This window comes from Zonotrichia leucophrys, chromosome 8 (genome assembly GCF_028769735.1).
Source record: "Zonotrichia leucophrys gambelii isolate GWCS_2022_RI chromosome 8, RI_Zleu_2.0, whole genome shotgun sequence".
Classification (NCBI taxonomy): Eukaryota; Metazoa; Chordata; class Aves; order Passeriformes; family Passerellidae; genus Zonotrichia; species Zonotrichia leucophrys.
The window spans coordinates 22,358,265-22,374,895 of record NC_088178.1 but is presented as its reverse complement, the minus strand read 5'-3'; the positions used below and the strand labels follow the sequence as shown (position 1 = coordinate 22,374,895).

At 43.8% G+C, this 16,631-nt stretch overlaps 1 protein-coding gene across 1 annotated transcript; it reads left to right on the top strand.

The window, feature by feature from the left end:
• Positions 1-346: 346 nt before the first annotated feature.
• Positions 347-16,137, top strand: EFCAB14 (EF-hand calcium binding domain 14). The gene is made up of 11 exons (XM_064719438.1): positions 347-671; positions 1,562-1,710; positions 4,589-4,734; positions 6,353-6,451; positions 8,067-8,177; positions 8,735-8,815; positions 9,684-9,875; positions 10,559-10,639; positions 11,478-11,592; positions 12,419-12,550; positions 13,369-16,137. The coding sequence occupies exons 1-11, from the start codon at positions 496-498 to the stop codon at positions 13,542-13,544; spliced, it is 1,458 nt and encodes a 485-aa protein (XP_064575508.1). The 5' UTR covers positions 347-495; the 3' UTR covers positions 13,545-16,137.
• The last annotated feature ends 494 nt before the right edge of the window (positions 16,138-16,631 follow it).

Genomic DNA, 16,631 nt, shown 5'->3' with positions numbered 1-16,631 from the left:
GCAGCTTTGGCAGGGCTCGTAGAGGGCAGGCAGCGGCCGGGCAACACCGCTTCCGTGCCACCGCTATCTCTGCGAACAGCAGCTCCCGCCGAACCCGGTGGGCCCCAACCGGGCCGTGCCCCGCCGCCCCTCACCGCCCCCTTCCCCGCCCGTCCCACCCGCCGGGGGTGGGACTCGAACCCGCGGTCCTGCCCGCGCCCGGCGGCCCGCGCGGGGCGGTCCCGCGGCGGCCAGTGGGAGCGCGGCTTGCTGGCAGGCGGGCGCGGCGCGGCCCGAGCGGCCATGGCGCGGGCGGGGCGGGCGGCGGCCGCGGGGCCGGGCGAGCCGCCGCGGGGCCGGCGGGGGAGCAACAGCCGCGGCCCCGCGGAGCGCCTGTAGCCGCCGCCGGGCCGCAGGCTGGCGAGCCGGGGCGCGCTGGCGGCGGCGGCGGCCGAGGAGAAGGAGGAGGAGGCGGGCGGGAGCCAGCCGCCGGCCGCGCCGCCGCCCCACAAGAGGATGAAGAAGCGGAAGGAGCTGAACGCCCTCATCGGCCTGGCCGCCGACGGCCGCAGGAAGAAGCCCGCCAAGAAGGGCTCGGGCCACCGGCTGCTGCGCACCGAGCCGCCCGCCTCCGACTCCGAGTCCAGCTCCGAGGACGACGAGTTCGCCGGGGCGCGGGGCCGCTGCGGAAAGTGAGTCCCGGGCCGGCGGGGCCCTGCTCGGACGGGTCCTGCCCCGGCTCCGCGGCGGGGCTGCGCTGCCTGCGGCCGCTCGGCTTCGCGGCTGGGGCTGTGAGGGGGCGCGTGGGGCTGGGGACTGCCAGGGACACCCGGAGCGTGTCCGACCCCGCAGGTCGCCTGTCTGGGGACAGATGTATTATCGGGTCGCAGAGTGGCTTGGCTTGGAAGGGCCCTTAAAGATCATCTAGTTTCAAGCCACGGCTAGGGACAGCTCCCACTGGACCATCCTCTGGCTTTTTATTATTTTTTTTCTGTTTTGTGCTCCACGCAGCACAAGCCCTTGTGGACTGAACTTGGGGAGATGTTGGGCGCAGTTTCCCGTGTGTGTGTGTGCTCAGCCTGCGGGCTGGCACAGTGCTGCTTTTCTCGGGGACGTGCTGTGCTTTTGCCAGTAAATAAGCTTTTCAGTTAAGTAACAGCATTAATAATGGGCCTCTGTGCATACCTGAAGGTAGGCATGTCTCAGGGAAACCTGGGCTTTCACAATTTAGAACGCTCTAGAAGTAACATTATGGTAATTCCTTGTCTCTGAGCGTGTTTTTCAAGCTATCAAGCAGATGTACCTGGCATAAGTTTATGTCGGCAGAGCAGGATATTTTAGTAAAGGAAACCTGACAGCTGCTTTTAAATATGCTAGATGTGCCTATTGAGGATAAACTGAATAGACACTAACAGCCCTGACCTGACTTTATAGCTTTATTTACTCCTGAAAATGCTCTTTGTTAGTCCTTGCCAGCCAAAATGTGTGCGGTTAAAATGCTGTCCCTTACTTTGTAGCATTTAAAATAACACTTTTCTAGGCACTGCTGTATATTGACAAACTGTTACTTTGTTTTCTGCAGGGGAGACTACCTGCGGTGCTGCAGGTTCTGTTACCCTTTATGTGCGTTTGTCATTCTTGCTGCTTGTGTGGTCGCATGTGTTGGCTTAGTCTGGATGCAGGTGGCTCTCAAGGAGGACTTGGATGCAATAAAGGAGAAGTTTCGAACTAGTAAGTATGAATGTAGCTACTATTTCACATTTTCTTTGGTTGCTTGCTCAGTCAAAGTCTGAAAATACTGAGTAGACAAATAACATCTGAATTGAGGAGTGCTCTGAGCCAAGAACAGAGAACCTTAGTGAATCTAAGGTGAATGCTAGATATTCTTGCCTGCTCTGTTTCTTTTGAGGAGCAGGGACACTGGACTGTGTGGGCCTGTAGTTGCTTGTGGATACATTTCTAAAATTCCTGACTTTGATCTTCAGAGTGCTCTCTTCCAAAGGACAAGTTCTGATCAGACCTGTCAAAGCAGTCTAGGGAATTCTGAAAAAAAAAAAAAAATTTGGTCTTGTCTTGAGCTCTTTTAAAACCTCTGATACTTGCTATGGAATTCCTGCCATTTGAATGTTGCTTCAGTACTATATTTTCTCTCTGTATCCTCTGAATGTTTGTTTTGCTTGCACTGACCTGTTCTTGTTCAACTTTTACGTCAGATTACGTGTGGTGTGGAGCTAATATGTTTAATGCTTTGAAGGGTGGAGTTAAGATAAAGTGTTTTGCTTGTAAAGCTCAGGTTTTCTCTGTCCGTGTCAAGATTCCCATGCCAAGATTTTCAAGATAATAACTTCTGTAGGCTGAGGTATAACAAATGGTGATATGTGCATGTAAGGTGTGCTCTTGGCTCTCTGTACTTCACTTCTGGGCACAAGATGTGTTTTGGTGCCTTATGTTAGTAGTGTTTGAAATCCTGTGTAGATTAAAAAGGAGTTGTCTTGGTTGTGATAAAGGAGGCATTGAGGAAGTGTGTGTAGAAATTCTTTGGTGTTGGTTTTTGGGTGTTCCTGTTCAGAGTGTGAGGTGGGAGTTGTCTGCCAAGGTGGAACAGGCTGGCTGGGTGTGAGAGGCTTGCTGTCCACCCATTCTGCAGGATTCCTTCAGTTCCAGGTGCTGCTTTGTGGCTGTTTCTGTGTTCTGGGTCAGGACCTGCTGCTCTTCATGAACTGCTCCCCTTAAAGGGTGTGCTGCTGGTAAAAGTTTAGCACCAGGACAGCATTTGTTGGCTTTGGTGTAGCTAAGTTTCATCATTCCTGTTGGACACAGAGCTCTTTGTTACAGCAGCTGTTCTCCCTGTCTGGCAATTACAGATGGCCTTGTTTTCCTCTTAATAGCTCTGATAGAAAAGCTGTGCATTTAATGCTTTGCCTGGTGATAAACGTGTCAGATTTCCTTGCCATCATAATGCCATGCCTAGGAGCTGGATGGGAGTCTCATAATGAGGCACAGAATTTAAATACAACAACAAAAAAAGCAGGCAGCAAGAACAACCTGGTTCTCAAAGGTAACATTTTGCCTTGGTGAAGTGTGTGGGTGAACAGAGAAACAAAGGCAGGTGACCTCCATCTGTCATACAGCAAGTTTGGGAAAGGAACCTTTCTCTGAATCTTCATCCAGACTTTTTTCCCCATAAGAGCAGGTGTTTGTGACAGTATTTGGTATGTTCTGCCATCCTTTGCACAAAGTAAGCATGGGATGAGTGCTTTTTATAAACAAGATGTCTTTGCATCAAGTGTGTTTGGAACAGGAGGAAGTCATGTAGTGTTTTCCCTTCAGTTGTCAGCAGTGATGCTAAGAACACGGGGCATTTAACCTTCCTAGTGCTCCAAAAAACTCTTCAAGTGGAGTCCCACTGTTCACAGTGACAGTGACAAAATGGAAAATAATTTGTCTACAAGAACCTAGAAATACATGAGACTTAGTGTGAGCTGCTTGTGTCAAATGCACAAATTAGTTCTCAGTCTGTTTTGGCTAAAATACACCTTTCAAGGTCTTACCTACCCAGAAGCATTTGGACCTTGGGTGATCCAAGATTTCTTTGCACCTAGAAAGTATTTCTAGAACTTGCTTAAAGAGAAGTGAGGTGGGTTTCTGAATATGCACAGCTTTCCAGTTTTGTGTGTTTGGGCTTCTCCTTTTGACTGGATGGGTCACACTTGGAAGTTTATTCTGGGATCTGCCAGCTACACATCACACAGGTGCCACTGCTCTTGGCAGTCTGCTCTGAACAAGGGCTGATTGTTGTGGAGCTTTCCAGTGCTGCCTTACAGGGTGGACGTGCAGCTTTTGGAGAGCTCTGTCATCTTCATCTGAAAGCCTTTGCTTGTTTGTTTCTCAGACCTAGGGATTTAGGATTGCCTCACAGCACAGCTAAACAGCTTAGTCACTGCAGGTCTGGAAGAGCTGCATTTCTGAGGCTCACTGGAGTTGCTTTGAGCTGCTTGTTTCCCCCTTCCTGTAATATTAATTGCAGTAATAACTGACTTAATTTCCAAGGACCTTGTTTACTGATTTGTTTACCAACAGGCATTAGTGCCTAAGCTTGTACATTATTTTTTCAGTTGTCTTTATGTCACACAGAGCAACTAATTACATTAATCTCCTTGGAATTCACTTCATTGTCAGCAGCCCCTCTGCAGGCTTGAAAAGGACCCTGAGGTTCATTTCACCTGCCTCCTTTGCCCTGGGACTGTTGGCAACTCTTTATTCACAGCCCCATTACTATTTCATGTTCCCCTGTGGAGGTAATGCAAAATAACTGCACTAAATAAAGACCTACTGAGGTTTGCCAGAATGACAGGACTATGCAAAGTGTTAAATTTAGTACAGTCTCTCTGGGTTCTCTCTGCAGATATTGGTACTCTTAAAACAAAAAATAGCTGTCATTCTAAGCAAACACTGAATCCAGACTGGCAATAAACCTCTATATAGAAACTGTTATTGCCTTCTTTCACTGTTGTGGATGTTGCTGTTTGTAACTTATTTTATGCCTTTTAGTGTTGTTTGCCTGGATCTTTGTTTTGGTTTGCTTTTAATTATATTTTCATTCTTTTAGTGGAATCTAATCAAAAGACATCATTCCAAGAAATTCCTAAACTGAATGAAGATTTGGTGCAGAACCAAAAGCAGCTAGAACAAATTGAGACTGGAGAACTGGGGCTGAGTAAGATTTGGATCAATATCACAGAGATCAATAAACAGGTGAGAGGGAATCAGTCCTTGGTTTTGAAAAATAATAAAATATTCCATTCAGTTCTTTTTAATGGAAATTAATTTTATCTAAGGACTTCTGTAGCCATATAAATAGCTTTTATTTTTAAAGTTCAAATAGAGTATAAACCTCATTATAAACAAGCAAAAAACAGCTTGAGCATCCAGCTGGGCTGGAGACTGATCACAAGAGGAGAAATTGCATAACTGGTGGGGGGAGTTCAGGCAGAATTTAAAAGAACCCAAGAACTGTGCAATTCTTAATTTTCTTGCCAAATAATTGTGATGTTTACAATGAGAGATTTGACATTTCAAATTTCTGAGAGTGTTTTGGAAGTGTGGGGAAGAGTTACCTGCCTCAGAGCAAGCTCCTGTTGCTACAAACTAAGGCCTGGTGTTCTGTGATTATAAAAACTGCTAACACACACTCAGCCTCTGAGCTGGTGTAAATCTTGGCTCTGTTGGTGGGGTTAGAGCTAAGCCACTTAGCAGAGAGCTCTTTGCTCAGCTGCTCTATTAACTCACACTTCAAATGAGGCATCCAGCAAGGCTTTTACTGCAATTTCTGCCCTGCAGGGTAAAAGTTGAGCTGCTGACAGTGAATGGTATCAAGAGGTGTATGGTGGGGAGCTCTTCTTGACCCAGCTGCTCTGGTTTAATTTGTTAGAGTACTGAAGTTCCTGCTTAAATTGATTTTTCTTCAGTCCCTTGTGGTGGTTAAGTGCTTACTGGAGCACATCTGAAAATTTGATTTGCTTTCTTTAGCATCTCACTGTTTTAGCCACAGTTATTCAGGCTCTTCATGAGACTTAAAATGCTCTTATCTGCACCTGGCTGTTAAAGATACTTGCATGTGGTTCTTGCAGGTCCTCAGGTTACTTCAGGGTCTGGTTACACTCTGAGCCAGATCTTCAGGGGATCAACATTTTCTTGCTGTTTTTTTTTTATCTGTGAATTGTTGGGATGTGCTGCTGGGAATAATCTCAGCTGGTGTTCACAGCTGTGAGCTAGAAAATCTGCATGCCAGCTGGTTTGCATTGACCTAATGTAAAATTAGGATCTTTTCCTCAGCTTTTAAAAAACAACTTTGTTTTTTAACCAGAAGAAAGTGAATTTTAGTCTGTTCCACTTGTGTAGCAGAGGGTTTGGATGATGGGTGCAGCTTTGCCATCACTCAGCTGGAGAGGTTGCATGCCTTTGCTGGGTTTTGCCAGACAAGTTTCATTGCTAAATACAGAAGTGGGTGATGGTTTCCTGTACATGAAGACTTCTTGCACAATTCTTTGAGTCTTTCTTGGGCATCAGCCTCTCTCTAGGAGGATGAATGTAAAATTGGCAGAGGTTACCTTACTGAAAGGAAGGGTTTTCTGTAGCTTTCATTTGGTTTTAAAAAATAGTTAAATAAAAACTTGCTCTTTTGTAAGAGGCAGAATATTTTTAATGTAGCCTAGGCAAGATTTCTAACCTAGAGGGAGGGGTGGGTTTTGTGTGCACATGTATAATTTTGTATTGCCTTATGTTTTAATGTTTCACATTAAGCCATCATTATTGGGGGAGGTCAGGATCAGGATTGTGTTGCCTAATTCTAAGTACTCCTTTTTGGTTTTAGATATCACTATTAACCTCAACAGTAAATCATCTCAAAAACAATATAAAATCTGCTGCTGACCTGATTTCTCTTCCCCTCACAGTAGAGAAACTTCAGAAGGTAAGTTCTGTAAATGTGCCTATCACTAAATGTGTTCTGTGTGTTAAGCTGCCCTGAGCTCTTGGGGACAGCACTGACAGCAGGAGCTACTTGAGTTGCAAGGAATATTTGTCTTTAAAATTTGACTTCATAAATTGTATGGTCCTAGCTAAAAAATGTAAAGGCTTTGTTTATCCCTTTTGGAGATGCATTTGTTTGTATTGTGCTGTCCCATTGGAGCTGATCTTTCTGATTACTTTCTTTCAAGTTGCTAATCTTAATATCATGTGAGACACTTGGAAAAAGTTTTATAAAAAACTTTAAATTGGAAAATGAAATGTTTTCTGTTAATACAATGTCTGACTGTGTGCCTTACTGAGCATTCTTTACCAAAGAACTGTCCTGTTTATTTAGGTTAAAAGAATGGCTTCTTGAAATGTACCTGGTTATTCCATGGCAGTTCTGTTTATGTAGCAATAAACATTTATGTTGGGCTAACACCTAATGTTAGTCCAGTCTTTGTGGCTTGATGGGTTGCCACATCTCATTTCCTATCCCTACAAAATTAATGTATAATTAACAAGATAGTGAGTGACATGCAAAGCAATGAGTGTGGTGTGGCTGATGCTGATGGGGCTGCCAGGATTTCTTTTTCTGGGAGGAGTACAAAGCTGTTTCCTAAGCTCCTTATTTGCTGCTACAAGCAGGCTGGATTTTCACTGTGTCCTGGTCAGAAGCAAGTCTGAAGGCATGTTGCTGTCAGGAGGAGTGTGGCCAGCAGGACCAGGGCAGTGATTGTCCTGTACTGGGCATTGCTGAGGCCACACCTCAAATCCTGTGCCCAGGTCTGGGCCCCTCAGTTCAGGAAGGGCATTGAGGGGCTGGAGAGTGTCCAGAGAGGGCAGTGGAGCTGGGCAAGGGTCTGAGGAGGAGCAGCTGGGGGTGTTTAGCTTGGAGAAAAGGAGGCTCAGGGGGGACCTTATCACTCTCCACAGCTCCCTGAAAGGAGGTTGCAGCCAGGTGGGGGGGTCAGGCTGTTCTCTCAAGTGACAAGAGGAAATAACCTAAAGCTGTGCTGGCAGAGGTGTAGATTGGATTACAGGAAAAATTTTTTCACTGAATAGTTTGTCAAACACTGGCTGCCCAGGGAGCTACTGCAGTTGCCATCCCTGAGGATATTTAAAGGGCATGGATAGGAGCTTAGGGACATGGATTAGTAGTAGGCTTGGCATTGCTGAGTTAACAGCTGGACTCAGTCTTAGAGGTCATTGCCAGCCTAAGTGATCCTATGACAAGATTGCCTTTCTTATGTGGTATTTGGTTATCTTGAGCCTTTTTCCTTGTAGGTACCATTCCTGGAAATAAGAATGCCTGCTGGTGTTAAAATCCTGAGGGATTACTGAGGGAATTCCTCTTGGGCAGTGGCTTTTGTTCCTGGTGCTCAAGGTGTCCTGAGGTCCTCCAGGGCACAGGTTGCATTGGGTGTAGTTTGCAGTTTTGAGTGCATAAAAACTTCCAAATTCTTCAAAGTTATGTGCCTGATTTTGTTTCACTAACAAAATGTTGTGTTTAACTGATTGGTACTTTGGGACAGTGCAGTTTGGGGAAGGCTGAGCTATCATCTTTTTTATTGCAGACTGTAGCCAACATAGGTAGCACCCTTACCAGTGTGGCTCATGATGTTGAAAATATACAGACAGCTATTGAGGAATACAAGAAATCCATAGAAATACTCCAGAATGACGTGGTAAGAAAAATACACTGCTTTCACACTAATATGAAGCAAGTTAAAAGAAATGCTTGAATTTTGGGGATGTCAGAATATTGATATAGTTTGTTGGTTGGATTAAGTATCTCTATTAGGATGAAATGACTGACTGTCTTCAGCAGAAACTACTCACTGTGTTTATCCTGACCTCTCACTTGGCATTATTGAACCAATAATTACAGTTTTTCAGCTAAACTGCAGTACAAGAATTCTCTCAGATAAAATCTGAATTAGACACATAATTAAGCTTGATTCAGTCAGTGGGTGCTCTGAAAACATTGCAGATATGGCAGCATGTATGGTAGCAGTGAAATGTGTATCATAATACTTCATTAAATGGGGAAGAGTTAATTAGGGGGGTTTAATGAAAATAAATTTGGACCTTAAGTGTTTAACTATTAGCCTAGTTAAGATACTGCATGCACAGCAGACTGAGTGACTGTACTTGTAACAAAACATCCTTAGCTACAGTCTGCCAGTTATTAAACACTTATTCACAGGGATTTTGTAACACAATTTTCTGCTTCTTTCCTTAGAAGGAATTAAAACAGCTGCCTTCACTTCCCTCCACTGTTGTGCCAAGGACTGAGGGAAATCAGACAGAATACTGTAAAAAGGTATTTTTCTCCCTTGCATAAGGAATTTTGCTACAAGTGTCATGGATATGTGACTTACCCATGTGTTTTGCAGTACTGTAGTGTGCAAAAAGTGTGGTTTTTATCAAGATAATGCAGATAGCATGCTTTAAAGCTAATAATAAGATAATTTTGCTCTAATTTGTTCCTGTGTATGTGCAAACAGGAAAGTGCCCTGGTCTGAGAGAGGGGTATTTTGTGTTCTGACTGGGTTAGTAGTAAAAAGAGTGAAACCAATATCTGACTAATTATAGGTGTGCTTTGCTAAAGTAAATGAAAATAAGTTAAAGGCTTTTAGTGGAGTGGATTTTATGGCAGGTATTTGCTAATCTGAGCAAACTTGGGAGTGGCATGTACTGAGTCACACTGTAATGAGGTGTGGAAAACAGTAATTCAGCAACCAAAAAAAAATTAAAAGGTTAATGTGTAGGTGTTTAGCTGAATAGGTTGGAAGAGAATGACTGCATTTACTTACATTTAATACAGTCAATATCTTCCTCAAAAATAAATCCTGTATATAAATATGCCCAGTACATGCTTTTTTGGGAAAAATCATTGTTGTGCTTACAAAGCTTGACCTGGAAAATGAGATGAATAGGCTTTCTGTGTTCACTGCACAGCTGAAGTGATTATATTAGCAACAAAGAGGTTAGCCCTGGGGAAGAATCTCAGTTTCAAACTTTTAGAAAGTTAGAATAACTTTCTGGAAGCTTCCAGTTGGATGTTTTCAGTGGTGTCAGAGGAGAGCCAGCCTGAAGCCTGCCCAGTTAAACTGGGTCAGTCGTGTTGTTAATAGCAGGAGTTGCTGCAGAGGTTGGGTAAACTGACTCAGGCTCTGTTTATATTTCAGGAAAGCCAGGCACTGCATGCAGCTTTGGAACAGCTAAATAATACTGTAGTGGTGTACCAAAAGTTGAATGACATCAAGCTTCTAAATGTGGATTCAGCCATTGGCAACCTCAGCCGGAAAGTTACGCTGTTGGAAAACTCTCCCCTGGTTGTGAAAAACCCGGACAAAAGAGAGAACTCATCCACCATCGTGGTAAGGGTTTGGTGGCTCAGGGTGTCCCCTCAGGCTGCTACTTCCCTTACACTGCAGATACAGCTCTTCAGAGCTAACTCAAGAAAATGTCAGAGTGAAACTTGAGATACTTAGGAGTTCATTTAAAAAAGGCTGGAGTTTGTTCCTGAACAGATAGCCAGCTTTAAGAGTGTCTCAGAAGCAGTATTTAATTTCTTTCCTGCAGTATCTACAGGAAAGTGTCCAAAATACTGTGACATTTAAGAATTGGATGGTTGTTTTATGAGGCAGGATTCACAAACTGAGCTATGTTTCAGGAATCACTCTGGCATAGATATGTTAAGACCCACTGAGGGGCTAAGTGAGACTCTACATTTGTTCAACAGTGGTTAAATTCTAAAAAAAAACAGTAATAAAAAAAAACCTTATAAATAAGTTCATAAATTCTCCTTCATAAATTCTTCCAGTGTTTTCTGTTGGCCACACTGGGGTCAGTCTGTGAGAACATGTTCTGTATGTTTAACAATAAAGGCACATGCTGACGTTGCTGTGGTAAATTATATAACCCATTTTTATGACTTCATGTTTATTCTATAATCTATCTGCCCTGGCTTATCTCTGCTTAATGTTTGCCAAATTTGAAAGAAACTCTGTTGTAGAAAATAAAAAGCACATGAGTAAACTCTCCTCTGTTTTTTCTCTAGGGGAATAATGCAACTACCTCTCTAAATGTGGAAAATGAAGATCAACTAGATAGTGAAACTCAGTCAAAAAAAGAACTGAAGGTAAAGTAAAGAAATACAAATTACACTGGATTAGTAGAGCATGTAATTGTCTTTCTAAAGATGTTTTAAATGGACCTTAATTGAGCAAAGGTCTGCAAAGAGGCACTAATGGAGTCAAGGACTTGCTGAGAGCCCCTCTCAGTTATGTTCCATCACTGGCTGGGAGTGAGTACAACTGAATGGCCAAACTGTGGGCTTGGCATAGGAGGTGATGCTGCTGAGTTTAGTTTCTTCTGCTGGAAAGAAGATGGGTGAGTGAGCAGGCTGCACTGTCATTTCTGGGCTTGTACTGATGTGAACTCAACCTGTCCTTGGGAATATTCCAATTAATAGAGTAAGGGAGCTGCAGATTAAAAAATATGGTTGTTTTATTTTAGCAGAGATGCAGTGGCTCCTGCACAAAGGCATTCACTAGTGCAGACAAACCTTTGAAACAATGATGCAGTTTAGTTAATGTGTAAGTGCTCACTCCCAAGTATGCTTGACTGTTTTGTGTTACACCTTTCCAGTGTCTTGCTCTTTCCTGTAGGAAATACAGAAAGTAAACATCAGATGCTTTTGAAATGAGTGTATGCAAAATAATTGACTGTTTTTCAGGTTGAGGTACTGATTCTGCTGTTTTCCTACAGACCATGTGAATTTATTAATTGTATCTTCCTATAGATTATTTATTTATTTATTGTTTTAAAATCTTGTTTATAATTTTAAACTCGATCAGCCTGGATGCCTCAAAGTCAGTCAGAAGTGCTGACATATTTTAAATTACTACCTTTTCTGGTCTTCTGCATTTACTGTAGAGGTGCATTTAAAGATTTTTTTTTTTTTGGCACATATGCAGGAAGCAGGAACTACTAGAGATCCTCAGGTATCAAAACTAAAAGAGACTCTTCAGCTGATCAGTGCTCTCACAAGCAAGTCAGAAAATGACAGACCCATTGAGGCATCAAAGAATGGTAAGAATATCTTGTAACAGTAATCCATAAACCTGGAGCTTCCCTGTGTAATTCAAAGAATTACTAATTAAGGTGGATAATTAGACTGTTCCTTAATATTTTGATGAAGGCTTTTTAGTTAAAGTGGTAGGAAACTGATGTTGCTAAAACAGAAAACTGTGTATGACTCCAAAAGTTTGAAGGTGATTTAAAAGGTGTATGGCAGGATTCACGTGGATCAATAGCTGGTATTTGAGGGCAGGCAGTGATTAACTAAAACTTTATACCCAGTAACATCTGGTTTTGCTTTTTCAAAATGTAAGTGTGACAGAGAGGAAAGGTGTCTGCCTCTGCTGACTTCAGTTCTGCACTTGGCTGAACATCAGATTTTTTAATACTTCATTACAATAGAACTGTGCTGCTTGTTCTTTCCAAGCAGGTGCTTGGAAACCTACACCTTGTTGTTGGGGAATGTTGGTATTGATAAGGTGAAAGCAACCCAGATGCAATTTGCTTAATGAAGCTTCTTCAGCACCCTCAGAGTGGGGAGCAGAAAACACTCCCAAGTAATTCTTTTTATGGGAGTTTATAAATAGTAAGTAAATAAACACCTCCTAGTACAGAATGAAAGATTAAAGCTGTGTGACTGTTCTTTCAATTAAAGTAAAAAGGGACAACACTGCTACATTCTGAAATATTGCAGCTACAATATTGCTACATTCTAAAATATTCTTATCCCATGGAGCTGCTGTGATTTAAAAAAATCACTTTTGTTGGATTTTTGTTTGGTTTAGGTAGCTGTAATTCTGTGGAATTAGTAAGACTAATAGAAATTTTTTTGTAACAGTTGAAGGTAGTCAGACTACTACAGCAAAGCCCACAGACCTTTCAAGGGTGGCTTCAAGGTCAGCTGGTGACAACACAGAGAGAAATGGGCAGCTGAGCCATCTGTCCTTGCCAGGAATTTCCAGCATCGAAGGTATGTCCATTTTGGGCTGACCTTTTCTTCTGAGTATTTCGTGTAGATGTTTAGGAGAGGATAAGTATAAACATTCTGGGAGGTGTGAGGTCAGTTTTAAAAGCTTGAGGATAATGTTGTTTTTTTTTTTAAAGCAATTAAGAAAAAAACTGAAAGAAAAGCATGTAAAAGAAAAGAAAGTGATTTTTAAGCAGGAGTGTGCATTATTAGTGAATTATAATTGTTTTGAGTACCAAAGTATTACACTGAGTGCTCCAGAGACTGGGAGGAAAGTCAAGGGCAGAATTAACATGCTGAAGGAAACAGAAGTAGCTATGAGTATGTATGTTCTGGGGCTTTTTTCTGGTCTGTATTTTTTTTTCCAAGAGAACACTGCCTGGTCAGATGAATGGTTTCTGGATCTTGCTGTTCAGTCTCTTCAGCTCCTGAAAGGGTAACTCTTTGCATCAGGAAGTGAATAGACACTTTTCCCTTTATATCATCCATCCTGTTGGTATAGCAACAGTCATTCAGAGCTTGCTTTTGTGGGGGATAACTGCATCTGTATGCAGTTAGTGGTTGTAAAATGGGCTGTTAGTTGTAGCCCAAAATGGGGATTACTTTCTTCAGATTTAGTGTAATTTAATCAAGAAATGTTCGTGCTTTTTTCTCCTAAACTGTTACCAGCAGCTTGTGACAACACAGGAGGCTCCTCACTCAGAGATGCTGTTTGTAATCACTGGGTGCTAAGAGACAATGCTGTAAAACTGGGAAAGCAGCTTATAGGATATTCCTGTGGGTTTAGAGGAGCTGTTTCTCAGTCCTTGTTCTCTTTGCAGATCTTCAGAAACTGTTTGAAAAAGCACCTGCAGATGCTGATGGAAAACTCTCTTACAAAGACCTTCAAAAGCTGTTTGGCTCCACAGCCCAAGAATCAGAGAGCTTTAAGGAGTTTGACACAGATGGAGATGAGAAATACACACTGAAAGAACTGAGATCAGCATTAGGTCTATAGGGTGTATGTTTAGGAATGTGATATTGGTGGATGTTACTGTAGCTAAAGGAAGCTACAGACATGAAAATCTATGGCTGCACTTTCCCAGTGTTTGACTGATCTTTGGAGCTAAATTACTGTACACATTGCCACCTCTTTTTCAGTTGCATTTATTGAAAAGAAATTTACAAATTTATATGTCAATAGGACATAATATTGGGACTTTGTTAAAATCAAGAAAATTCCCAAACTTGGAAACATTTTCCTCTCGTTATTTCCTTTTCAAGGGAGTTATTGCTTATAATTTAAAATGTGTACATACTAAAATAAAACTATGGTTTTATATTTCACTGAAATTTGCCTTAAATTAGAGAGCTGCACTTTATGTAGAGCAGAAGGGAAATCTGTCTTGTGAAGATGGGCTGCTTCTGCTTGTAAATATTTGAGATAGAGTAAATTATGCATATTTAAGGACAAGTTGTGTCAGGGGCTGTGTTGGTAGTAATCTGTTTATAATGAGAGACTGAGCCTGGAATGGAGGTTTAAGAGATTCAGCTAAATTTCTGATTTTTACTAACTATATCCATGAATAAATTTGGCCTCAGAGGAAAGCAGGAGGGGTAAGTCCTGCCCATCTATAGCAGGATGTATTTTTAAAGGGAAGAGTTGAAAGTGTTTTTATATCATGAGCCTACAGGAGCAATTAACTTGCTGAGTGCTTGAGTTTTCACTTCAGCGTTGTTTAGGCTTTGCTGTGTTGCATTCAGATTATATTTTGTGAGATGAGCCTGTCTATTTATTTTTTTTAAATGAACATATTTAATAGCTTTAATAGATGCTTAAGAGGTAAAAGCCTCCAGTGCAGCCTGCTGAGCAGCACCTGAGCAGTTCATATCTCAGTGGTGCTCTGGTACACTCCAGGAGTGTGAGCAGGTGGGAAGGCCCAGAGAACACTTGGGAGCTCTTTCCTGGCTATTGTGACCGTGATCCCTTCTTGGTACCTTTATTTTTTGTCTCCTTGCCAGCAGAAGGATGTAAAAAGCTGTGTAGGCATGTGCAATCCCATCATCATTCTGTACTGACACATGGTTTGTAAGTGAGGTTTCCTTACTAAAGGAACTTAGATCATAGTAGTGGATCTAAACACAGAGTGTATTTATCACCTTCTGGAACATTGAAAAATTACTTTTGCAGAGGGGATTCTCTTGCAGGGTAGATGAGGGCCAAGTTGGGTAATTGTGCTCACAAATATCGCTGATCTTGTTAAGAGTTTTTGCATGATTAGTGAGTTGAAATTTCCCACCTCGCTGAAACATCAGCTTATGAGGAAGTCAGTTCATAAATGTTGACTTTTATATTACTTTAGACTGGATGTTTTATCAATAATTGTATTTTGGAAGTATGAATCAGCAAAGGAATGTACAAATTGGAGCCCTGTTACCCATTTCCTAGGCTTCTTTCACTGTTGCTCTTCTATCCTGTTTGGGTAATGCAGATGCCACCCAGTACCAAAATGCTTTTGATGTGACATTTGAAAACACCGTATTTAAAAACAAAACCAAACCAACCAACCTTGGCTTCAGAGAGGACAAGAAGCCAACACTTGCTTCTTGCCACTTCCCATACCCTTTTATACATTACTGTATAAATCCTTAACCAAATAAAGAAAAAAAAAGCAATAAAATGTAACCATTCTGATATTTTATTTGTACATAATGTATCATAGCCATATGCCAGAGTTTGCAAAATATTTTTGGAAGTTTATTTGTATGAAATTTAACTTTATCTTAAAATTTAAAAGATTATAGTACTGCCTTGTGAAAATCTTTTAGTGTTTTGTTTTGTTGCAGTCTGCTTTATTTTTAGAAGGCTTTTCAGCAAGCAGTAGTGAAAATGCCAGCTAAACCTGCTGTGTGCTGTTGCACTGCCTGTGCCCAGGGAGCTCAGCTGGTCACACTGCTGGGACACAGCTGCCCAGGGCTGCTTCTTAACTTGCATGTGGAGGGCACAGTCAATGGCTGATTGCTGGGGTCACTTGTAGGATGGGCTTGTGCTGTCACTTAGACAAAATCCGAGCATTCCTAAGTACAGTGGTCTGTTCTGTGCTGCAGCCTGGGGACACCGGTCCCATCCCAGTGAGGTTTCTGCTATGCCGCTGTTCTCCATCCCGCACGCTTCCCAAAGCCCGGGTGCCAGGTGTGGGCAGGGCTCTCTCCCGTGTTTATTCACAGTGCAGATGAAAAGTCGTGAGTGTAGTAAATACACTGGTCGGATCCCCTCCCTGCCCTAACTCGTGCAGCTGCTGATGTGGTACCGAGGGGCGGCTGGATGCTCTGGGCAGCGAGTCCTTGAGAAAAATGCGATATCTGAGTGAAATCAAAACCAATGAAGTTGTGAGAGCAAACTGTAACAGAAAAAGAGCTCTGCCCTGCCGAGACTTGCTGCTGTGCCGTGATTCCTGGGTTCGCTTTCGGGCTGTACCTGTGGATTTGGGTGACCACTGTGTCCCTTCACCTGCGCCGGGAGCGGGGCCGTGCCCACCGCGCTTGTTGGCTCCGCGGCGCTCCAGCATGTAACGCGGCTTTGCTCTCAATAAAAGCTCCTTCCCAGCGTGCGGCTGCGGCCCGTTCCTGGCGGGGGAGGTGGGGCGGAGCGCGGGCCGAGCTGAGCGGAGCGGAGCGGAGCGCGGGCCGCGCAGAAGGGAGAGCGGAGCAGAGGGCAGGCCGGGCTGAGGGGAAAGCGGAGCGCGGGCCGGGCTGAGGGGAGAGCGGAGCGGAGGGCAGGCCCGGCTGAGGGGAGAGCGGAGCGCCGGCCGGGCTGGGGGAGAGTGGAGCGGAGGGCAGGCCGGGCTGAGGGGAAAGCGGAGCGCGGGCCGGGCTGGGGGAGTGCGGAACGGAGGGCGGGCCCGGCTGAGGGGAGAGCGGAGCGCGGGCCGGGCTGGGGGAGAGCGGAGCGGAGGGCAGGCCCGGCTGAGGGGAGAGCGGAGCGCGAGCCGGGCTGGGGGAGAGCGGAGCGGAGGGCAGGCCGGGCTGAGGGGAGAGCGGAGCGCGGGCCGGGCTGAGGGAAAGCGGAGGGCGGAGCGGGCTGCAGGAAGGCGGAGCGGGCTGA

Coding starts and splice junctions, on each gene's coding strand:
- EFCAB14 (XM_064719438.1), top strand. CDS start 496: ATGAAGAAGCGGAAGGAGCTGAACGCCCTCATCGGCCTGGCCGCCGAC. Junction 8,816..9,683: donor AGACAGAATACTGTAAAAAG/GTATTTTTCTCC, acceptor TTTATATTTCAG/GAAAGCCAGGCACTGCATGC. Junction 11,593..12,418: donor CATTGAGGCATCAAAGAATG/GTAAGAATATCT, acceptor TTTTTGTAACAG/TTGAAGGTAGTCAGACTACT.